Below are 25,846 nucleotides of genomic sequence, written 5' to 3'. Positions count from 1 at the left end.
AACTGGAAGAGTAAAGAGCATTATTACAATTTCCTCTGTGGCTATTAGTACAAAAAAGGAAAACAATGCTTAAAACTTTACCATGGGAGAAATGATGACTCTGTAAGAGTTAAAATCTGTAGTAACACTGTGACTCCCTGTGATATGACACAACAACACTTAAGAATCTGGGTACTGCTTGTTATGATTCAAGAGTACTTTATAAAACGTGGCATAATTTACAGTTGTAGCCATTCTTGAACACTTCCACAATCTGTTTGTCAATTACTACAGCTGTGGTTAAACACTAAAATAGTCCAATTAAAACCTAAATTTATTCTGAAAGGAGAAGCTCAGTTTTTTCAGTCAAGCTCTTTTTTTAATAGATATTTAGGACTCATCTTTTCACTTGGAACAAAAATGTATTTAACTGGCACATCGCCAAGGAAGCTGAAGCTAACCAGTTAGTTAATGTTATTGGACGGGACAATAAGAACTTGGAGTAAACCCGCTCCTTGTCGCTACTGAGCAAGCGAAAAGTTCATTGTAAGTGTCCAGTTCCACGGATTACCTCACTAAATGTTAGCCATGTACCTTTGCCTAGCCATCCACCTGTGTAGCGGTAGATGGCTAACAAGCTGAGTCCTGAGTAGGCGCTTGTTTTGTGAGACCCAGTCAACTTATTGGCACTCTGTGGGACAGCCACAACACCAGGAGGCATGGCTAGGGGTAAGGTAGACAGCTAACTGTACAGTAGGCCATATTAAAAGGTTTACTTACATTTAGTGAAGTAAACGTGCAAGTTTAGTGCCGCACTGAAGTGGTCCACGCAACTAACTTCTATAATGACATCTTCACCTGCTCAGTAGTGACAAGAAGTGGTTAACACACAGTTTTCACCGCATAACGTAACATTAAATTGCCTGGTAGCTTCTGCTTGCTAATGTAAGTTTTGTGTGACCAATAATTAATGTGCCCATTAAATAAATTGGAGTAAAAAGATGGCCTCTACAACATCTAAAAAAATAGAACCTAGGTTGCAATTTTCCAGAATTCTCCTTCAATCCTAGATCTCTGTGGATCCAGTGTATCTGATAAACTCACAGCAACTTCCATGACTCTTCACATTTAAAAATTACTACAAGGAGATTTAAAATAAGTTCAAACTTTAAAATGTGGAATTCCATCAACCAGCCACACTCTTACATCGATACAGATGTTATTCAGTAAAGTATTCATGTGTGATTCAGTACTAAAATTTGAGGCAATGCCCAAATCAGGTTAAAAATCAGATCTTCCACAGCTGGACTTCTCTGCCCACTACACACCAGTTGGCGTGATCAAAGCAGGTGTGTTTAACATGGAGCTCCTGGACGTGATTCTCTATCAGCTCTGTCAGTTCTCCCTCCCTGAAGACGTGATAGTACCTCGGGCAGGGAACCTTCTACCTGAGGACTCTGTGTGCTTTGCTGCTGCTCTTTCACTTGAGGCCCACCATCGCTCTCATCTCCACACTGCTTCACGTGCTCTTTCTGGTAAGGAATGAGATCTGGCAGGGCCAGAGATCCACAATCCCGGACTAAGGACAAAGCGACTCTTTGGAGGAGGCACATGCGTGACTGGTGACCACTTCCTCCATGTTGTGCGGATCCGTGACCCGACTCAAAAACATCCTCTTCAAAACTTGTACCAGATGAGGGGGAGAAGAAGCTGGAACCTGTTTGATGAGGTTGCATCCTCTCCCACGCTGGCTTACCTTGGTCCCCTCATTTTCCGCAGTGGGGTGAGGATAAAGTGCTCAGCTCTCTGGATGACGACCTGGAGATGGCTAAGTTTCCGAAGTCAAACACAGAATCCAGGGGACCTGGAGAAGAACCACAGTCTGTGTGTGGTTTGCTGTGGCGTGCTGCAGGTCAGGTCTTCATCCACCATTGACGATGTGCTTTTAACCTTCCTGGCTTGTCAGTGTTGTCTATGGCTTCACTCACACTCTGTGGCTGTGCCCCTCCTGCGAGGTTGGCGTGTTTCCTGCTGAAGGCGGAGGAAGAGTGAGGGTTTGGGTTCCAGGGTACGAAAGTATCCTGTTTTCTCAACTTTCGCCTCTTCTGCTCCATGGCCCACACGTAGATCATGATGCGTCCGCCTACACGCAGGGTGCGAGCCATCTCCTTATTGCTCGAATACGACGCTCTTTGGTGGACAAATGATGTATGACTAAAAGAAAACATGAACTTGTCCGAATATTGCCAACCTGCAGAATAAGCATTAATTTAATGGGGATGTATCACATTATAGATGATTTCTCAGTCACAACAACATGCACGCCACAAGAGCACAAATCACCTGCCACCTTTAGCCCTAATTACTCTCAGTTGCCATGGCTAGTCAACACCAGCTTGCGTCAGGGTTAGGGATGGGTATCGAAAACCGGTTCCTGTTAAGATCGATAAAGGATTCGATCTACCAACATCAATAGCCCTGTTGCTTAACGACGCACTTACTGGTTATCAGTTCACATTACGCCGGAGCAGCCATTGCTTTGAGGGTGTGTATTGGGAAAATTATCATTTCTCTACGCTGTTTGAGTCAGCTGGTCACAGTGCTGCTTCAATCAAACCTTCAAGCAGCGACCTGCTGCGTCGCTGCTTTTCAGAAGCAGCAGGTCTGTAATTTCTTCATTAACCCCCCTCAAAAGCCATTTAAAGAAGTCAATCGTGAGTCGCGTTTGTGCGGATTAAAGTTACTGACTGGGACTCTTGTCTTATTGCAGGCAAGAAATGAGAATCTTCCTCCGTTCCTTCCACACCAGAGTTTTTATTCATTCATTAACTTTTCGTGGGGCAGCGCACTGAAGCTACTGTCCCTCAGGTAAAAGAAATAATAATGATAATAATTATATCATCTGTCTTGTTAGACTAAATGCGTGGCTCCAATCGTTGGAAAGATAGATACCGGTCAGAATTAATAACTTCAAAGCAAATTGCCATTTAAATCAAATAACACCTTTTTCCAAACATTGTAATACAGACAACAAGCTACAACATGCCAATGAGACGTCCTCCATTCTTTATCAATTAAATTCATCTTACAGTGCAGCCGCCATGTAAGACTGCAGCTCAGAGGCTATGGAGTTAAATTTGTCTCATTTATATCTGAAAGGAAATGCTTTTGACAAAAACCACAGATTTTGTTTATTTCTATTTAAGTCCAGAGATCAAGGATCCAGTGACCAATTTCATATTTATTTACTTTAAGACTCAATAAAAGTTGTTGACATAGAAAACCTGTAAAGCCTACTTTTAGTACACAGAAAATTCACAGGCGGTATTGATAAGGGAATTGATAAAGAATTGAATCAATAAGTGGAATTGATAGATAAAATCTATCAATACCCATCCCTATCAGAGTGAAGGTTATCATTATTCTAACTGGAATTTGAAGTTAAGAGCAGCAGCTGAGCTTCATGCAAATGGAAGCAGCCAAACCTCCCGTTATTCTGTCCATTACCTGCGATAGAGAGCACAGCGTCGAAACAGCCATCTCTGTAAGGCAAATGCAGACTGTCACACATCTGGACCTCGTGCCCTTGGCTCCAGGCATAGTCCACCAAGGGGCGACAAACATCGCATCCTACCTGAACACCTCCTTATTAATGTGAGATACTTGCCATTGCCACAGCCTGCAGAATAGAGGAGATAGCCACCTGTTCATCTAAACCAAATTCTATGAACACCCAAATCTGTGTTTGTGTTAGCCTGTCTGTCAGAAAACTCAGGAATCATATCAAATTACTTGAAGATTAAGGCCCGGTCACCACGGCACTAACGAAGGTCAACGAAGCCCAAATGAAACAAGAAACCTGACTTTTGTTGACTTTGTTGGCATCGGTTTAACCTTCGCGCAGCTTTGTTCCGGCAGCTGACATTTTATCAGGATTTTAAACTGTCGAAAAATTTAATGTAATGCCGCCGAAAACCTGAATTCATCCGTATTTCGTATTGCTGTCGTCTTGACGGTTTCTTATCGTTTGCTTAGTTTTTGTACGTTAGCGATTAGTCTGACTTCGTTCGCGGCAGCTTTGTTCCTGCAGCTGGCACTTCGTCAGATTTTTAAACTGTCGAAAAATTTGAACAAATGCCGCCAAAAAACCTCAGTTCGTCTGTATTCGTTTTGCTGTCATGCTTGACTGTTTCTCATCATTTGCTTAGTTTTTGTAACGTTAGCATTTAGTTTGACTTCGTTCAACCAGCTGAATGTTTCACACAGTGCAGAAGCCAGTTTATGAGCGCTGATGCTGATGCTGTGTTCATGTACCATCGGAAAATTACAGGGGAAACTCAGCCTGTTTGCTTGGATTTTTTTAATCTGGGTGGGGGTCAGTTTACGGGGCTCAGGCACCTTATATAGTCAACTTGAATGCAGCGGCAGCAGCAGAAATCACCTCCTGCGTGCGCTTATTATTTTTTATTCAATATAACAATATGAGTGTAGGAATGACAATCCAGCAATTCAGTACATGTGGCAACAGGTAGATGATTCAGATGATTATATAACAGCTGTTCTGGAAGGCAGAATTCACACTGTGGATCAGCTGCAGCTGGTTGAAAATAACCGCACATAGGGGGGTTAATGCGAGGAGTTTACACAGACTGCTCAATTTACTGCTCTGATGATATATTCATTCACGGCCTCGCAGTTTCGCGGATTTTTTTAGTCCAATTTTGCATGCTCTCTCTCTCCCTTTCCCTCTCTCTCTCTCCCTCTCTCTATGCTGAAACAAGAGACAGGAAGTTTTAAGTTTGCTTGTGACTTTAAATGGCAATATTTTCTACTTTTTGGTTGGGGGGAGGGAACACAGAAGGACTCTGAACTTTGCAATCTGAGGTACCCAGCCCTGAAGCAGTGCATCCCGCTCTACATCTGGAAACCTGAGTGCTGTTTGCTTTACCGTTTTGAGAACGGAGTGCATTACAACACAAGAAAAAAAACACGTAGGCAGGATTGCGGCAAGGGCTGCACACAACAATAGCATATATTAAAAGCAACCATATGCAGCTGCAAGGAAATCTACGAACGCAACAACATACGAAAAACGCTTAGTACATGTGCATTGCAGGTGTATTTGAGAAATTTGAGAAATATTTGGTGTGTTTGGAAAGTGTATTATTTTGGTGGAGTATTTAGGGTGTGTGGTTAGTGTGGTATTGTTTGTGTTTTGTAAAAATGAGGCATCTTATGAATGTTGAGCAAGCGCTTCAGTTTTGTTTTTTTTTCTAAATTGGAGCAAGATGGAGCGCGCAGCAGGTCGTCAGTCTGAACCAGACAGTGAGGATTTTGATGATGAAGGAGATGATCCCACTGTTGTTCTGGACGAGCAACCAGAGCAGGTGGATCCACTAACATGCGCACAGATTTCCACAATGGGTCAGACTGCGTGCTTCTATTTGCAGCTTCTCCAGAACTCAGGCGCTACAGAGCTCCGTCCCAGCACCGAGTCCTGGAACACAGAGCGGGATGCAGACACACACTGCTACAGCAGTGGTTCCAGGCGTGTTTCATTTAAAGCGTGGAGATCAACATTAACTTTGGTTTTGTTTTGTTCGTCTTTCGTTCCTTTTGCGCTCTTGATTCGCAGGCTATTCTGTGATGGGAAAAGTCAACAGCTCATTTGTCCACCTTTTCTTGACAATTTGTGACTTTTTTACTTTTTCCCTGCATTCAGGAATCGTTGTATGCCGTGTGACCGGGCCATAACACAATAAGATTTTTATAAGCAAAACTGTAACTCTCTGTATGTTTTCTTCAACACAATATAAATTCTATCACTCTCAACAAAGAGCAGTCAGCTTACTAACACTAGCCTGTTAGCATCATGTGGTGCTAACCGCTTTTCAAAGACATGTGAATAATTAAACTCATTGTCAATCACTGCTTTAAGGTGCGCCCCTCACTGAGGTCCTCAGCCACCACAAGTACATATTTTTTAAAGCACTTTATAAATCTTTTTGCTAGTGATGGAGCCATTCAGCTCATGCTAAAGTTATGTGCTATGTCATTGGCTTGACATCACACCTAATGTCTAGCAAATTATACAACATTATATAAAGACTAAATTTACTAATAGAAGGAAGCAGTGTTGCAACACAGTGCAAATGGATTATATACAGTGCCCTCCAAAAAACTTGATATTTCACACATTTTAAATTTCAAATACAAAAAAAAAATTAAATTTCTAAAATTATCTTCCTTAAACTCAAACTGAAATAAATCTCTACAACTTGATATAAACTAATTAAAATTATAAAAGCCAAGATGACGGGCTGCATAAGTAACGTAACGCTTTGGTATAACACCTGCAAATAATCCGTTTTATTGCCAGCTTTCTTCAGACATGTCAGAGGATAGATATATGAGCATTTCCAAGTCACTGAATATGTCTTGGACATTATTCATATCAATTATGAAGAAATACAAACAGTATGGCAGAAGAATTTTCTTTAAAAGAAGACCTGAAAGTTCAGCTACAATTGCCAGAAGGTGCATCTGAGATACAAGCCTAGATTTGATGTTTTGTGAAAGAAACTCCTCATTTATAACACTTCAACATGAAGTTATAGGGCCGTTGGGCTTGAGACCAGAGGATCCTCAGTTCAAACCCCAGAATGACCGGAAGATCACTAAGGGCCCTTGGGCAAGGTCCTTAATCCCAGAGTTGCTCCCGGTGTGCACTGAGCGCCTTGCATGGCAGCACCCTGACATCAGTGTGTGAATGTGAGGCATAATTGTAAAGCAGTTTGAGCGTTTGATGCACATGGAAAAGCGCTATATAAATGCAGTCCATTTATAACTGGGGATACAAAATGGAAAACTTGCACTGTGCACAATTTCTCCAATTACAGCCACAGAAGCCTATAACTTCTTCTGGGTTGACTAGGTGTCTTGGTGTTTGCTCACTCTTCTCCTTCTTGCACAGTCACTTAGTTTTTCAGAACTGTCTACTCCACACAGATTTACCATAGAGTGCCATACTGTTTGTATTTCTTCATAACTAATGTAAATAAATGGTTCTCGCTGCGGTATTGTATCACTTCCTGTTCCGGAGCACAGCGGTGTTTTGCTGTATCTGTTAGCTGTTTAATCTGCGCAGTTAGATTGATCTAGTTATCTAGATAACGATTTGTTTCACAGTGTAATCTTCACGTGCCGTAACTAAAGCACTCCCTCTGCTGAATCACCTCTAAATTATTTACACATTATTCACTTTGTGTGTCTTTAGGAATCCGCTAGCTTAGCGCAGCTACTAGCTCTTAGCCGGTTTAGCATGGCGGCTTCTCCTGTCTCTCCCGCACTTTTCTGCTCTGGTGCGAACTGTTTAGTTATTCCTCGGCCTCCTTAGCAGTAATGGTACTTGTAATAAGTGTAGCTTATTCGTAGCTTTGGAGGCCAGGCTGGGCGAATTGGAGACTGTATGCACCACTCTGCATTTAATCATTAGTGATTGATCTCTGCTCCCCTCCACAGCATGTCGTTTTCCTGGTTCTCTCCCTCAGCCCCAACCAGTGCCAGCAGAAGACTGCCCCTCCTGAGCCTGGTTCTGCTGGAGATTTCTTCCTGTTAAAAGGGAGTTTTTCCTTCCCACTGTCGCCAAGTGCTTGCTCACAGGGGTCGTTTTGACCGTTGGGGTTTTTATGTAATTATTGTATGGTCTTGCCTTACAATATAAAGCGCCTTGGGGCAACTGTTTGTTGTGATTTGGCGCTATATAAATAAAATCGATTGATTGATTGAAATAAAGTCCAAGACATAATTGGTGACTTGGAAATGTTCATATATCCATCCCCTGACTTGTTTGAAGAAAACTGGCAATAAAACTGATTATTTACACGTGTTACACCAAAGTGTTCTATTACTTGTACAACTCATCATCTTAGCTTTTATGTTTTTAACTACACTCAACAAAAATATAAACGCAACACTTTTGGTTTTGCTCCCATTTTGTATGAGATGAACTCAAAGATCTAAAACTTTTTCCACATACACAATATCACCATTTCCCTCAAATATTGTTCACAAACCAGTCTAAATCTGATAGTGAGCACTTCTCCTTTGCTGAGATAATCCATCCCACCTCACAGGTGTGCCATATCAAGATGCTGATTAGATACCATGATTAGTGCACAGGTGTGCCTTAGACTGTCCACAATAAAAGGCCACTCTGAAAGGTGCAGTTTTGTTTTATTGGGGGGGATACCAGTCAGTATCTGGTGTGACCACCATTTGCCTCATGCAGTGCAACACATCTCCTTCGCATAGAGTTGATCAGGTTGTCAATTGTGGCCTGTGGAATGTTGGTCCACTCCTCTTCAATGGCTGTGAGAAGTTGCTGGATATTGGCAGGAACTGGTACACGCTGTCGTATACGCCGGTCCAGAGCATCCCAAACATGCTCAATGGGTGACATGTCCGGTGAGTATGCCAGCCATGCAAGAACTGGGACATTTTCAGCTTCTAAGAATTGTGTACAGACCCTTGCAACATGGGGCCGTGCATTATCCTGCTGCAACATGAGGTGATGTTCTTGGATGTATGGCACAACAATGGGCCTCAGGATCTCGTCACAGTATCTCTGTGCATTCAAAATGCCATCAATAAAATGCACCTGTGTTCTTCGTCCATAAGACGCCTGCCCATACCATAACCCCACCACCACCATGGGCCACTCGATCCACAACATTGACATCAGAAAACTGCTCACCCACACAACGCCACACACGCTGTCTGCCATCTGCCCTGAACAGTGTGAACCGGGATTCATCCGTGAAGAGAACACCTCTCCAACGTGCCAAACGCCAGCGAATGTCAGCATTTGCCCACTCAAGTCGGTTACGACGACGAACTGGAGTCAGGTCGAGACCCCGATGAGGACGACGAGCATGCAGATGAGCTTCCTTGAGACGGTTTCTGACAGTTTGTGCAAAAATTCTTTGGTTATGCAAACCGATTGTTTCAGCAGCTGTCCGAGTGGCTGGTCTCAGACGATCTTGGAGCTGAACATGCTGGATGTGGAGGTCCTGGGCTGGTGTGGTTACACGTGGTCTGCGGTTGTTAGGCTGGTTGGATGTACTGCCAAATTCTCTGAAACGCCTTTGGAGACGGCTTATGGTAGAGAAATGAACATTCAATACACGAGCAACAGCTCTGGTTGACATTCCTGCTGTCAGCATGCCAATTGCACGCTCCCTCAAATCTTGCGACATCTGTGGCATTGTGCTGTGTGATAAAACTGCACCTTTCAGAGTGGCCTTTTATTGTGGGCAGTCTAAGGCACACCTGTGCACTAATCATGGTGTCTAATCAGCATCTTGATATGGCACACCTGTGAGGTGGGATGGATTATCTCAGCAAAGGAGAATGCTCACTATCACAGATTTAGACTGGTTTGTGAACAATATTTGAGGGAAATGGTGATATTGTGTATGTGGAAAAGTTTTAGATCTTTGAGTTCATCTCATACAAAAAGGGAGCAAAACCAAAAGTGTTGCGTTTATATTTTGTTGAGTGTAATTTATATCAAGTTGTAGAGATTTGTTTAAGTTTAAGGAAGATAATTTTAGAAAAAAAATTTTGTATTTGAAATGGGATAAACAAGTTAAAATGTGTGAAATACCAAGTGTTTCAATACTTTTGGAAGCCACTGTATATATAAATTTAGGTAGACCTTGGAACATTTTTTCCAATTTAATTGCTTCAAGGAAAGACTAACGATTCAACACATTATAGCTAAATTTATTGGCTGTGATCCTAATAAAGTATATATTATTCATCAGCTCATATTTCATAAATACTATGAATAAAGCAATCTACTAAAATAGTTAAGTGATATTATTTGGGGGGTGTATATGATCCTTCCGCAGGTTCACCTACGGAAACCTTGTTACAACTTTTACTTCCTCTAGATAGTCAAGTTTGATCGTCTTCTCGGCGAACCACAGAATCTCGTCTCTGCTGTTTGCGGACGATGTGGTTCTGAGGTGGCTCGGGCATCTTTTCCGGATGCCCCCTGGACGCCTCGCTGGAGAGGTGTTCCGGGCACGTCCCACTGGGAGGAGGCCCCGGGGAAGACCCAGGACATGCTGGAGGGACTACATCTCTCGGCTGGCTTGGGAACGCCCTGGGGTTCCCCCGGAGGAGTTGAGGAGGTGTGTGTGGATCGGGAGGTCTGGGCGGCTTTGCTTGAGCTGCTGCCCCTGCAACCCGACTCCGGATAAAGCGGAAGAAAATGGATGGATGGATGGGTTTATATGCTTCATTAATTTCATTTAAAAATTACGAATATATTTTAAGTATTTTTTACTTTGGGGAATTTCAGCAAGAATAAAGTTGATTTGTCCACAGGGATTGTGGTCGTTTTTGCGTAACACTTATTTATTTCCAGAATTTTCACTTTTTAAACAATATACCAAAAAAAACAACACTGATGTACATGACTGAGAGGACAGATACTGAATGTAGCACTGCTGGAGCGAACACTCACCCACATCAGCCACGATACTACCCGGCTGCAGGTCCAACAGGAACTGTCGCACCTTTGGCCAGGCTTTGTATCGGCTGTCATTGAAAAATGGTGCAATCCTGTCATAGACACTGTGCACGTGGTCTCTCTCAAGCTGGATGGCAGCCTCCTCCATCATGATCGTCTTGGCTGCCTCATGCAGTGTCCTCACAGCATCATGCCTGCAGGGACACAGTTATCGCAATGCTTGCATTCATATAATAAATCACAGTTTTCAAAAGTGTCCATGTGAAAGGCTGCCACTGCTTCCTGTCAACACTGCTCCTCAGTGGCGGCTCCTGAAAAATTTATCAGGAGGGGAAATTTTTCTGATACTGATTGAAGCAACCCATTCGGTAAATACATTAAGACAATCGGATCAATTGTTGTTAGCTGACTAACTTATACTGCAATACCCCCACTAGGTGGCAGCATACAACAGAAAGATTTCCCCTCTAGCTACATAAATTACAGGTGGAAAGCTAAAGAAGGTTGCATCCAGGAATGTTCACAAGCAAAATATTAATCAAATGATATGATCGGGGTTATATATCACGATGTGTTAAACAAGCGGTGACATAAATTCATCTAATCAGAACATTATGAAAACACTTATAGAACTGTAGGACTTTGTAGATGTTTTGTAAAAGATGATTTTGCACAATATGTCCCTTAATAATTATCTTATGGCTCTAAGACCATTTCATTTGTAAATCTGTCCATTGAACATTAAAATCTGATGAAAAGCATCATGATCAATCATTTTTAAGCCTGTCTGAGCTCCCTGAAGCTGTTAATGTGTTGTAAACAACAAACATTAAGATAAACAATGACAGTTTATTAAAGCAAGTTAACTTTGGTATGAAACGTATTTACATGTACTTTACCTCCATGTCTGGTTAAGCGGAGGAAACATGAATGAGGCTGTTTTAACCATATAAACTAACCCATGTGCTGTGGTTGTGCTCGTCACGTGAGTTTCTTGCCACTATTTAAAAAAAAAAAATGAAATACTTCTGATCTGGTGGTGTTTTAGAAACCGTGCATAAAGTGTCCAAAGGCACAGACATCTAACCTAGTTATTGCTCTCAAAAAAACTTTATCTGCAGACCAAGTCAGTGAGATCGAAACAACACGGAGCAATGTGCGACCAATCGCGATTAAAAAAATGAACGCCTTATAGGCGCTGTAACAAATTAATGTAAATGAACATGTTATTCTGTCAGGCATAATAACATTAAAATAAATGACAATAATGACAAATGGTTTACGTGATGGTAACGCACTCACCGACAGAAACATCCAGCAGAATGAACCCCCCACCCTCGTCTCGTCAGTAAATCCACTTGTTATGCTCAAGCTCAAGGATCCACATTTGAACGCAGCATTGACAGATGCCACAGCTCGATTTCACAGTTGTGTATGATGTAAACACCTAACATGCGGTGCATGCCCAGAATCCATAAAGACGCATTGAAAGCTACGTTTTTGTGAAAAATATTGGAGACCTGACTGGACAATAACAGTCAGAGGCAGATCAAGCAGCCTGGAACACTGCTAACCATGGAACAGGGGTAGACTCAGACCGGAAAAAAAAAAAATCCCCCCTTTTCCCCGCCCAAATCCTTATGAACAAGCCGCCCCTGTTGCTCGTTAAAGTCTTGAATCACCCACTCAAACATCTCATGGTGGTAATTTAATGGCACAGCTTCAGCTCAGTACATCAAGTACCACCTGCTGTAGTCACGATCAGTCCTCCCTGCAGCACAGCATATGGACACTCCTCATGCCAAGTCAGTCTTCTGTCACTGTGTCAAACCACAGGAGACCGTGTCCATATCACAGAGCAGTCCTCTCAGCAGCCATCTCAACTCTTATTGACAGCAAGGTCCAACAAATAAGACCAAATAAGATGCAAAATGCAAACGGAATAGCATCAAGTGTGCAGGAGAAGCATGTACGAGAGCACAGTGGTGCACGCTCCACATTTCCTCCGAAACAGAAGGTCCCAATTTAAGGCTAATCATGCCCCATTCTTCATGTACAACTGGTGTTGCATAGAAAGATGATCCAGTGTAAAATTTGTGCCAAATCAACATGCAGATCCATAAGGGATCCACTTTGAGGACAACAAACAAAAGGGAGCAGACAAAATAATGATTTTACATGTAGTTTGTCAAAGGAACCAGGCTGATGTCCAGTATTTAATTTAATGTTATAAACAACAGATCACATTTTGAGCATGTTCTTGGAAGTCTGTGTGGGTCGTGTCTGAACTATGTGTGCCAAGATGGAGGAATATGGCCTCTTAGAACTGAAATATGATTTTGCACTCACTGATCCTGTGATCTAATCAGTATGCAATCAGGCCACTGTATTATATCCCTGACCAATACTTTATGTGGGGCAGGTGAGGCTGAAAAAACTTCCAGCCATTTATCCAGCAGAGCTGACAATAGATAACCAAAAGAACTGGCACTGGGGATTCTCAGTCTACGATAACCATCATTTTCATTATCACCAGGACTGGATCGACATGACAACCTGAATCTTCATCTTGATTCGCTCAGCTGAGGGAGACTAAGATGAGGAGTGTCACTTGCTTGTGTGGTGAACGTCATTCATCACATTTTGTCCATATGGTGCGATGCCCTAGGTATGATCCAGGACACAGGTACGTCAGTGCTGAGGACCCCAGCAGCTGGGGATGGCCAAGGAGATGTCCTCATTTGACCTGGCTATGGCAGAGAGATAGGTACTTTCAAGAGGTATTGATGGGGCGCGGGTCCCAAGATGGTTCCATAGTGCCGTAGTTGCGGTGACACGTGGCTCCAGTGCACGCTCCCAGACCTGATCTAACTTGGCTAAATGTGGCTGCTACAAAACACAAAGAACAACAGTAAGCTGATAGTCACAGTGAAGCGTACGGACCTCAGGGCTGAGTTTATGTTCCAAACACTTTGGAATACCCATGTCCAACATTAAACTTCTGCAGTCACGTAGTATTATAAAAGTGGTGAAAAGAAATGTCACCAAAAATCATCCAAAGCAGTATGGGAGGCCAGTTATAAAATCAGAGGTGTATTTTCTTCTTCTTATTATTATTATTATTATTCAAATCAAAATCAAATCAAATCAATTTTAATTATATAGCTCCAAATCACAACAAACAGTTGCCCCAAGGCGCTTATATTGTAAGGCAAAAGCCATACAATAATTACAGAAAAACCCCAACGGTCAAAACGACCCACTATGAGCAAGCACTTGGCAACAGTGGGAAGGAAAAACTCGTTTTTAACAGGAAGAAACCTCCAGCAGAACCAGGCTCAGGGAGGGGCAGTCTTCTGCTGGGACTGGTTGGGGCTGAGGGGAGAGATTCAGGAACAAGACATGCTGTGGAAGAGAGCAGAGATCAATCACCAATGATTAAATGCAGAGTGGTGCATACAGAGCAAAAGAGGTGAATAAAAAGAAACACTCAGTGCATCATGGGAACCCCCCAACAGTCTAATGCCGCGTTCACACTGGGCACGATCAGACGCTAAAAATTTGCGGGGGTCACGTGGCGACGGACGCGCCTCCTTCGCCCGGTGTGGCGCTCTGCTTGGGTAGACTTTCGCTGCAAAAATTCGCCCCAGTGCATCATCAAATAGGAGGAGCTTCCATTCTGCTTGGCGTCAAGTCATCATGACAGACCTTGATCACACGGAGCGAGTTGTTGTGAAAAGCTCCCAATACAGAGAGTATCATTATTTGCTGCAGGAGCTGCGTCTGGATGATGACTGCTTTCAGTGATCCTTCCGCCTCTGCGGGACCCAGTTTGAGGACCAACTGTCCCGTTCACACGCGCAAATGTAAACAATAAAAAAAAAAGAAAAAGAAACTCCGCTTCTTGCTGCAGCTCGCTCCTCCCCCAAAAAACTGTCATAATTGTGTTTAGAAACCAGTCACCATTTGTTTTATTATACATCTGTGTAGTAAATCAATAAAATATTCTCCACACAGACGATTCGCTTGCGCGCGCACGTTAAAAGAAAAAAAAAGAAAGAAAGAAAGAAACTCCGCTGCTTGCTGTGGGGCTGCTCCTCGCCCTTTCCCAAAAAAACTCTTTGTCATAATTGTCTTTAGAAACCAGTCACCATTTGCTTTATTATACATCTGTGTAGTTAATAAGTAAAATAATCTCCATGGACGATTCCCTCATGCGCACACGTAAAATAAAAATAAAAAGAACTCTGCTCCTCCCTGCTGTGGTGCTGGCTGCTCGCATCCAAAAACGCTCTCATAATTGTGAAATAAAGGACAAAGAGACATAAGTCCTGCTCACAGGCTGCTACCAGAAACATGACATGTTTCACATCTTCAGTCAAACTCCAGACATCTCCACGTCACTACATATTCAGTCCCTGACCTGGTCATCGCGGCGCGAAGAGACGAAAAAGTTCAGATTTTCAACTTGGAAAGGAGGGCAACGCGACGTGATGCGACGTAATATCGCGCTACAAACGCGCAAAATGCTCAAAATCGCTTTACTCGCGTCCATCGCATCACGCTGCGCGGTTTGGCGCCAAAACGCATCATTACATAGGAATTACATGGCAACCTGTGGCTGCAGTCACTCGTGTCGTGCCCAGTGTGAACGCAGCAGAAGCAAGACAAGACTTCAAGAGACAAGACTCTGAGACTTCAACAACGACAATTTGGTGACATTTAAATATAAATGTAAAATATAAATCTAAATGATAAATATAATTGTTAAATATACTTAATAAATGTAAATGCATTTTGGAAATATATTTTTGCTTACCAATTATATGAATAATTTATATTTAAATCTCAAAAAATTGTGTAAAATAATAAGAAAAAAAAAAAAACACAGTTCCAAAGATATACCTCTGATTTTACAAATGGTGCCCCATTGACGAAACTGTACCTTCAAAGAGCAAAGTGTACTTCACTAATGATGTTATCCAAAAGAAATCTATTACAGCCCTACCCGCCCACCCACCGAGCACCACCACATCTCTTCAAAGCAAATCACATAATGTGTCCTTGACAGGATATGGCCTGTAACAGCCTCACCTGGAACATTAAACACAGGATATTACTGAAGAACATCCTGTGCCGGCTCATCAAAAGCAGCTCTGAATACAAATAGGCCTCTCTTCACACTGCAGCTCATCAGCGCTGTACCCTTCCTCCTCACTACACGCCTGTGCACTCCATCACCTCCAAACAGTGCACCCATGATGCAGCATCGCATCTTTACTCACTGCTTGTTCTGGAGAAGTATCATCTGTATCGCACAACCAAAAAGAAACAAAAAACAGCCCTTATGTAAGAATGCATTATGGTCCGTGTTCAATTCCGCCTGGGTTTTCCCCCTTTGCATGCTACACCGCGGCAGCGCTCAGTTGATGTTACGTAACCGGCAGCTGGAGAGGCTCAGAGTATCGCCTCTGACTGACAACAGGCACGCAAATGAAATCAGAGCACAGAGGTAACGCTCAGCACACAAATTAGAGGGAGAACCTCGACTGCACACTCTTTGAAAGTTACCAGTTTGCACATATTAAATCGATAGGTTGTCCACAGAGGGACGATTTGCAATTTTTCCAAAAAGCTGCACGCGTTTACAGTCCTGCGTGAGAAGCGATCCCTCAGGTCAGACCTCAGCAGTGCTGGGATGAGATTAATGGTGTCACTTGGCTGCACAGTCATTGTGTGAGCTGCACTATTAGCAGCCACCGAGGACAGGTTTACCCGCTAAGTGTTATGACTCAACTCCGTGACAGGTACTCGGCTAAACTTACCTTCACTGCTGACGTCTCTACACGTCTGGTTACCGCATAGGAATTACTATATACATAGTTCTTATTGGTGTGGGTTGATGAATATTTTAGCCTCCCCTCACTGACAGCTCCACACTACATCATACATACAGCATGTAACAGAAACAATATCGATCTAACTGGAGACTCAACGGAGAGCAGAATCACTGCACCGGACTCTCACACCAGCATATTTTATTTATTTGGTGAAGAAGAAGGCCTTGAGATCAAAGACGAGCTGGTATTATTCTGAGCAAGATGCAGTGTCTGGAGTCACATTTAATTAGTTTTAAAATTGATTTCCAATCAGCACCCCCCGGCTGCAGTTCAGCTCGTTAAGAAAAGACCACATTACTGCTGCCACTAATCGTGGAGTTATGTGCTCTCTACATTTCATTGCACTAGTATAAAGTTATATAATATAATAAACATAGACTGTGTGTGTATATATATAATATATATATATATATATACACACGTGTATATATATATATAACACTCAAAAAAATATAAACGCACACTTTGTTTTGCTCCCATTTTGTATAGATGAACTCAAAGATCTAAAACTTTTTCCACATACACAATATCACCATTTCCCCTCAAATATTGTATCACAAACCAGTCTAAATCTGTGATAGTGAGCACTTCTCCTTTGCTGAGATAATCCATCCCACCTCACAGGTGTGCCATATCAAGATGCTGATTAGACACCATGAGTAGTGCACAGGTGTGCCTTAGACTGACCACAATAAAAGGCCACTCTGAAAGGTGCAGTTTTGTTTTATTGGGGGGATACCAGTCAGTATCTGGTGTGACCACCATTTGCCTCATGCAGTGCAACACATCTCCTTCGCATAGAGTTGATCAGGTTGTCAATTGTGGCCTGTGGAATGTTGGTCCACTCCTCTTCAATGGCTGTGCGAAGTTGCTGGATATTGGCAGGAACTGGTACACGCTGTCGTATACGCCGGCCCAGAGCATCCCAAACATGCTCAATGGGTGACATGTCCAGTGAGTATGCCGCCATGCAAGAACTGGGACATTTTCAGCTTCCAAGAATTGTGTACAGATCCTTGCAACATGGGGCCGTGCATTATCCTGCTGCAACATGAGGTGATGTTCTTGGATGTATGGCACAACAATGGGCCTCAGGATCTCGTCACGGTATCTCTGTGCATTCAAAATGCCATCATAAAATGCCCTGTGTTCTTCGTCCATAACAGACGCCTGCCCATACCATAACCCCACCGCCACCATGGGCCACTTGATCCACAGCATTGACATCAGAAAACCGCTCACCCACACGACGCCACACACGCTGTCTAAGTGGCAGTCTAAGGCAAAATGGTGATATTGTGTATGTGGAAAAAGTTTTAGATCTTTGAGTTCATCTCATACAAAATGGGAGCAAAACCAAAAGTGTTGCGTTTATATTTTTGTTGAGTGTATATTACAAATAATGGATGGTACGCCTCGTCCAATATAACTTTTCTTCATCCAATATTTCTCTATGTTGGACGACTTGCCATCCATCAATTATGTCCCCCCCCAAAAAAAATTAAGCAAACAACAAAGAGTCAGTAAATTAGATCAATTTATTTTGTTGTGAACAGCATATGAATGCTTCTAAAACGTCAGTAGCGTGCTTGTCTACCTTCTTAGTGTTTTTGGCATCCTTGGAGTTCAATATTTCCACCAGTTCCTCCTCTGTGAACTCAGCAAACCTCGCTGGCACACGATTTCTGCTGTTGTTGACGTGTTTGTTGCCATTTTTTCAACCAGTGTCTGTCAGCTAGTTCCTGACCTTCATATGCCGCGCTCTGATTGGCTAGCTGTTGGCAGTAAGCTCTAACGCTATTGGTCAGTGGGAACCGATCCAATATAACTTTTGGTCCTAGCCTTTTTGGATCCAACATAACTTTCTGACGCCAAGCATGCCAAAATACAGGTAAATGATGGACAGAAAGGCTAATCTGTGATTGGCTATTGCAATCTGTGTAGAGAACATATATATATAATGGACAAACCCTCGGTGATGTCACTCACAGGTTTTCTGAAGACTGGCTCTGAAGCTCAAATGGTGTCACCATGTTCGAGGTTTAAGGTTTCTTTATTGTCCCTGTGGGGCAATTTGTTTGCAGCAGCAGTTACAATCTCAAACAAACACAACAATAGTACAACTAAAACATTTACAAATGTGCATTGAGACAGCGAATAGCATTTGGAATCAGGGACTTTTTAAACCTGTTAGTTCTACACCGAGGGACAACATAAGGGCGGCCGGATAGGAGCAGTGAAAACTAATGCCAAAGAGGATGAGAAGGGTCAGCTATAATAGCCTTAGCTTTTTTTAAGACATCTGACCTTAAAAATTTCATTAAGATCGTTAAGTGAGCTTCTGGTGATTTTACAGCACACCTTCACAATGTCCATTAAGACAATTTCGCTGCTTGATGGACAAACAATCAAACCAGCAAATGTAAGAAAAGGTTAAAATAGATTCGATAAAACATGAATAAAATATTTTCATAAAGGAAGTGTCCACATGAAAGTTCCGAAGCTCCTGTAAAAAATACATGCGCTGGTTGACTTTTTACAAACTGCATCCACTTGGGGCTCAAAGCACAGTTTATCATCAATGATGGTCCCCAAGTGTTTGTACTCCTGGACCCGCTCTACACACTGGTCATTTATGAGAGCTGGAGGGAGAACAGAAAGTGACCTGCCAAAATTAATAACCATTTCTTTGGTTTTGGTCACATTGATATCTAAAAAGGATGTTGCTGCACCAGTCAATAAAATCTGATAAAACAGGACCATGCTCGAGGTCTTCCTGATTTAAAAGTGACACAATGACAGAGTCGTCAGCAAATTTAACAATGTGACGATTGATGCATTTACTCTGATAGTCACTGATGTATAAAACAAATAAAAGAGGAGACAGAACACATCCCTGTGGTGCTCCGATGGAGGAAAAAACATTTGACAGCTGTCCATTCACCCTAACGCGCTGGGACCGCCCAGTTAAAAAGTCCAGAAGCCAGCTAACAATGCTCGGTTCAAAGTCAAAAAAGTTCATTAGTTTATCTGCCAACACGAGGCTGAATGCAGTTAAATCCAAAGGACAAATCTACAAAAAGTAAACGAACCAAAGATTTTGCTCCCTCCAAGTGCTTGAAAACCAAATGTAAAAGTAACCCAGTGGCATCATCAACACCTCTACCCGGTCTATAGGCAAACTGTAGAGGGTCGAGTTTGTCTTGTACCAAGTCCATTAGTGATGTCTTGACCAATTCTCGAAGGTTTTCATCACTAATGAGGTAAGTGCCACAGGTCGGAAATCATTCAATTCCTTTGGGGATTTATTTTTTGGAATGGGAATGATAACTGATTCCTTCCACAGACAAGGTACATAATGTAACTGTAGAGGCACTGCTTACGCCATCTAAATCCCAGCCATACCATAAACGGGAAAAGGGGTGGAGCATCGGCAAAACTGGCAGGACTTGGGCAGGAGGAATAAAGCCCAACACGCTCTCATCTCAAGAGTTACCAAACTAGTTAAGCTAACAGGCTAACTTTGGCTTGTGTTTTAAAGCATATTTTTGCAGGCTGGGCAGTGAGTGGCTTAGACGTGGGTACTGAAAACTATGACCAGCTTAATGTCTCACTAACCATGGAGTAACAGTGGATCTGATGTCACTAAGCTGTTATGTTCTTTACTTTATTATACTCATACCCGAGTGGAGGGTGGCTATTAAACTTACTGAGTAAACACTTATAATAACAAAATAAACGACCGGACACAAAACTCACGTCTTCTCTCAGGCTTTACTGAACATCAATCATCGAACGTTACACAGGGGAGAGTAATCAATCACCCTCGTGAAGATCGTAGGTAGGCAAACATAAGAGAGCATCGAGTGCCTATTCTAAATCCACCACATCCCCCTTTTTCAAGCAGAGAACATGGCTGACAAGTTGAACCCATACTTACTGAATTTGCATACTTAAATCATAGACAATATATTCATATATTCAACATATACACTCCTAAACCATACTCATTCAGTATCATTCAATTCTTCTTATGGTAAATGTCATTTAGCTTTAGAATTAATTAGAAACATTGCATACTGTAATCAAGGGTAACTCATTTAAACATTCATCGGCCTCCAGTGAACCTTACTAGGCAACTGAACATTTCTGTGTATCCTGCAAGCAAAAACATCAAAACATACAATAATAACAACATTAAATCATTCAGTGTAATACATGTGTAGAAAAATTCAGTGTATACATGTGTCTCTGTGTCTCTTTTTTTTTGTTTCATTTATTTTCTTTCTTTTCTTTCTTTTTTTTTATTTTTTTTTTGGGGGGGGGCGGGGGGTGGGGACACGTGTAAGACTGAAATGTTACTCTTGATACCTCCATCACAAAATCCTTGTATCTGGTGGGGCGCACCACTGCTCTATCACTTCTGGTGTGGCGCACAGAGGAGTCGTCTGCTTCAGCCGGAGGATCTTGCGGTGGCGGGTCAGCTGGCAGTCATTGGGGTTGTGTGTCCTCTGAATGTTCATCAGGGTCTGTCTCTCTGAACAGACTCTGGTGGATCTTCCATAGGTGACGCCTATTCCTTCTGAAGATCTGTCCTGCCGGTGTCTGCACGGTGTAAGACCGTGGCTCACCTCTCTTGCATAGCACTACAGCAGGTTCCAATCCATGCCGTGTGCACATGTGCACTGTGGAACCTTGGGCCAGCTCTGGAAGTGGCTTGGCGTGGAGGTTGTAGTAGTAGTGCTGACGGGATTGCAAGTCCTGTAGTCGGGTGTGCATGTGCTGCGAGGTGGACTGCTGCAACACAGCACTGGAGCATGGAAGTGTGCTTCTCAGGACCCTTCCCATCAACATCTGTGCAGGAGATTCGCTCAGTCCTGTCACTGGTGTGTTTCTCAGCGACAGTAGTACAAGACGTGGAGCTGTACCAGTTTGCAGTGCTTTTTTCAGGGCATGTTTCACAGTCTTTAAGTCCATTGGACTGTGGGTAGCCCGGACTGGACTGTGTGAGTGTGAACCCCCATGCTACAGCGAATGACTTCATTTCATAGCTGCCAAATGGCACACTGTCACTAACAATCTGTTTCGGGATACCGTGTCTGGCAAAAACAGACTTCATCTTCTGTATCACCGTGTGTGCTGATTTGTCTGGGATGTTCAACACTTCTGGAAACTTTGTCAGGTAATCAACTAACAAGAGATAGGACTGACCTCTTAGTTCGAAGATGTCTGTTCCTACCTTCATCCAAGGCAACTCAGGAATGTCATGCGCGATTAGTGGCTCCTTCTGATGTTGTGGCTGCAGCTGCTGGCATGGCCCACACTTTTCGATCATGAGCTCGATGTCACATGTCATTCCAGGCCAGTAGAGGAGTCTTCTTGCTTTGGCCTTTGTTTGTTAAATACCTTGGTGAGCTATGTGTAGCTTCTCTAAGATAACCTGTTTGAAGCTCTGAGGAATGATGATCTTGTCTCCTACCATCATGATGCCGTTCTCTGTGCTGATGCTGTGTCTCATTGGCCAGTAGCTGTGCAGGTTGTTGTCCACGCTGCGTCTCTTTCTTGGCCAGCCCTTGTCCAATGTCTCACGCAAAGCCTGCAGCATGGGCTCTGCTGCCGTAGCTTCTTTCAGCTGACTGAGTGTCTCTGCGCTCAGCACATCTGTGGCTTAGAGGGCGTGCACAACCTTCTCGTTACACAGGTCATCGATGTTGTCTGCCTCTCTGTTTTCAGTTGCACGAGACAGCGTGTCTGCAATGTACATGTGTTTCCCGGGTGTGTAGGAGATGTTAAGATCATACCTTTGCAGTTGTAGCAGCATTCGCTGCAGTCGGGCCGGTGCTTTGCAAAGCTGCTTCTTCGCGATGATCTCTAGCAGCTTGTGATCCGACTGCACTGCTACCATCTTGCCGTATATGTACTGATGGAATTTCTTGGTTGCAAAGACTATCGCTATTAACTCTTCTTCTATCTGAGCATATCTTTGCTCAGTTTCAGTGAGTGCTCTGGAAGCGTAGCATAGAGGGCGACCTCCTTGAAGAAGACATGCTCCCAGTCCATCTTTTAATGAGTCTGCTTGTATGGTTAGTGGGAGTCTGTGATCATAAAACTTCAGCACAGGTGCTTTTGTGAGGGCGGCCTTCAAGCTTTCCAACGCAGCACTGTGATGCGCGCTCCACTGCCACACAGCATCTTTCCACAGCAGCTGTCTCAGAGGTGCTGTGAGTGTAGCTTCGTGGGGTATGTACTGCGCCAAGTATTTTGTCATACCAAGCAGTCACTGCAGGCCAGGCTTGTCAAATGGAGGTGGCATGTTGGTGATTGCTTTTATCTTGCCGTCATCAGGTCTCTGTCCCTCTGGGGTGATGATGTGACCCATGTACCTCACAGTGTTGACCTTGTACTGGATCTTGTCACCGCTGAACCTCACACTGGCCTCTCATGCTCTCACCATGACTTTGCTGAGGATTTCGTCGTGCTCTTTTTCTGATGATGCAGCGATGATCATATCATCTGCGATCACGTGCACACCTGGGATGTCTCCAAAAGTCTCATGGTTCTTCTGCTGGAATACATGTGTCATTTCGGAGCGTCGGCAGCAATTCACCGATTACCGCCTTGTTTCTGCTTAAAACTGCACTCCAGTCATCATCTATCTCAGCGACAGGAACTTGCAGCTTTTGTACAACAATCATTTCCACATAAAATCAGCATTATTTCATAATAAAAGATGGGGCAGCAATCAGAGTCTGACTCTCTAAGTCTGACTCTCTTCACCCAAAGCGATCAAAGGGAATAATGTGATTATCAACCATCAGGTGACAAACTAGAACCTCTTAAATCATTCTAAAGTTAGTTTTAAGCAGACACGAGGCAATTGACGACCACTTTTAAGGAGTGACCATTCACTTGGTGACACTGACCTCAGGTGGCCATTCAAGGAACTACAAGACTTTCTATTTCTGGGCGTGCTTCTTTTCAGATAGCCAGAGGTTGTGTCTTGATAAAAGTGCACTTCCTTCATGCATGTGCACGTGATAACTTGAATCAACTTTCTGATTTTGATTAGAGTTGAAAAAAGCATTGATTCTTATCATTTATTACCCACCGGCAGCACCAGCAGCCATAGTTTAAAAGGAAGAAGTGTATCGATATGAATTATAAACCTTCCAGCTTTAAATTGTGAAAGTAGAACTGACAATTGTGTTTTCCCAAATCTCATGTGGCATCATGGTTAAATCAGCAACACAGTTGATTGTTTTTATTCCAAAATACCTATTCTTCTTCAGGTGGCATTTCACACAATGTGTTAACATGCCATATCTTTTTTTAAACCTTCCTCCAAGGAAATTACGTTTTCACATTTCAGTTTGATTGTTAAAAAAGGGCTATTTTCATTAAAATTAGGTGCAAGGTGGAGAACATAACAAACTCCACTGAATTAGATCCAGGTTTTTCTTTTATTCTATGCATTATTCTTTTTCTTCTCTTTACAGTAGCAGTTGGGACATTTTGCAACATTTTTATCAAGATGTCAAGAAATACGGTTTACATCTTAAAGAAAGTCTTTTGTTATATAAATTAATCTTAATGAATATGAAGGATTTGCAGATCCAGATAATGATTTGGATGACAACACAAAAATCAGTATTGACATATAGAGGTACACACTCGACTGAGTGCCCTTCAAGTTTTCCTTTCCAGATTCGGACCCTTTTCTTACACAGAACAGAATCTGATTTGAATCTGACCTCTGGCAATGTGATTGCTGTGGATGGAGTGGATGGTTCCTGAGTTGTGCTACACCTTTTTTTTTTTTTTTAACCTTTAGGTTTGTCTGAAATATGATTCAGATCTGTTCTGACACATCTTGGTGAATGTGAGCAGTGTGTGTGTGTGTGTGTGTGTGTGTGTGTGTGTGTGTGTGTGTGTGTGTGTGTGTGTGTGTGTGAGACAGTCAGATCTGACACAGAATACTGACTTTCAACTTTAAAACATGAGATGTGGTGGGAGTGGGGGGAAAAAAATCTAATTCAGGTGACTTTAACCGGCAATGTGAACGCAGTCAAGACTTCAAGCCCATTTTTTCAGTCCCATCTGAGTTCATCCAGCGGATAATGTTTGGCGCTGCAGCGTCAGTCGTTATCAAGTCAATATTTGCAGATCCTCCCCTGCATCCTTATAATTCAGAGAGGAGCCACATCCACTTACCGTACGTCGTGTAGTCCGTCCCCGAGCTGAAGTTACTACCTCTTCGCACATGCGATCGATCGATCGATCTAAAGGATCGATCCGGCATCGTTGCCAGCAGCACGCGCCCCACACGGCAGCGCCGAGCGCATCACCAACACCGCAGAAAAAAACGCACAAAAAGAAGCCTCACAAATAAAATACCTGCTCTGTGCGCGAAGATGCGTGAACGCCAGCGGTGCACTGAACAGCATAAAATGCACAGCCGGTAATTACATGCAATGTACGGAAGTGCTTCCGGTCATACCTTTCACAATTAGGGCACCACGGGAGACGGTTTACTTTTTCAGCCAAACATATTAGCAAACAAATATACGTTACATTACTGACATAGATTTCTAAATCGTAAAGAAAAATTTAAAACACATTTACCTGCCTCTCGTGAGTGCTGTGATTCCGGTTTTAACAAGGAACAATACGCTCATACACGTTTTTTTTCATCCACATATTTTAAGATTCTTCCACAGTTCAGTGCAAGTTACTTGGACTTGGTGCTGAAATGTCTTTGTGGTCATTGTTTTATTTTATTTATTTATTCATCTAATTATTTATTTGATATTTTGAAGTCAAAACACAGCCACACCCACCTTTGAAATTAGAGGAATTAATGGAAATTGGTGGCCAAGTGGTTAATGCGCTTGGTTTCAGTTCTGAAGGTTCTGGGTTCAAATCCCACCCCTGCCACATTTCTCCATGTAATGTGGAGTTGCGTCAGGAAGGGCATCCGGCGTAAAACCTGTGCCAAATCAACATGCAGATCCACCTTGGATTTGCTGTGGCGACCCCGAGTGCAAACAAGGGAGCAGCCGAAGGGACTTACTAGTTAGACACAATTGAGATCATTAAAAATAAATAGGCAAATAGATAAATAACATTACTAAACCCGATAAATTCCAACCTACCTAACCCGCATGTTTTTTGTTTTTGTTTTTTTTTTTGTTTTTTTTGGGGGGGATGTGGGAGGAAACCAGAGCATCCGGAGGAAACCCACGCAAACACAGGGAGAACACGCAAACTCCACACAGAAAGGCCACAGGCAGGAATTGAACCCATGACCTTCTTGCTGTGAGGCAACAGTGGTAACCACTAATCCACCGTGCTGCCTGAAGCACAGACTTTCAGCTTTAATTTAATGGCTTTAACAAAAATAATGAATTGAGCTTTTAGGAATTACAGC

General features: G+C 42.8%; 1 protein-coding gene across 1 annotated transcript; it reads right to left on the bottom strand.

Annotated features, from left to right (window-relative positions):
* Window positions 1-929: 929 nt before the first annotated feature.
* Window positions 930-24,877, bottom strand: trmt9b (tRNA methyltransferase 9B). The gene is given in 12 exon segments (XM_034168394.1): window positions 930-1,414; window positions 1,416-1,696; window positions 1,699-1,762; window positions 1,764-1,838; window positions 1,840-1,937; window positions 1,940-2,152; window positions 2,155-2,193; window positions 3,487-3,612; window positions 3,615-3,638; window positions 3,641-3,658; window positions 10,514-10,713; window positions 24,631-24,877. Coding segments are annotated over 11 exon segments (1,242 nt in total). The 5' UTR covers window positions 10,671-10,713; window positions 24,631-24,877; the 3' UTR covers window positions 930-1,267.
* Between the last annotated feature and the right edge of the window lie 969 nt (window positions 24,878-25,846).

This window comes from Thalassophryne amazonica, chromosome 4 (genome assembly GCF_902500255.1).
Source record: "Thalassophryne amazonica chromosome 4, fThaAma1.1, whole genome shotgun sequence".
NCBI lineage: Eukaryota > Metazoa > Chordata > Actinopteri > Batrachoidiformes > Batrachoididae > Thalassophryne > Thalassophryne amazonica.
Note: the sequence above shows the minus strand (reverse complement) of the source record. Positions and strands in the feature narration are given on the sequence as shown.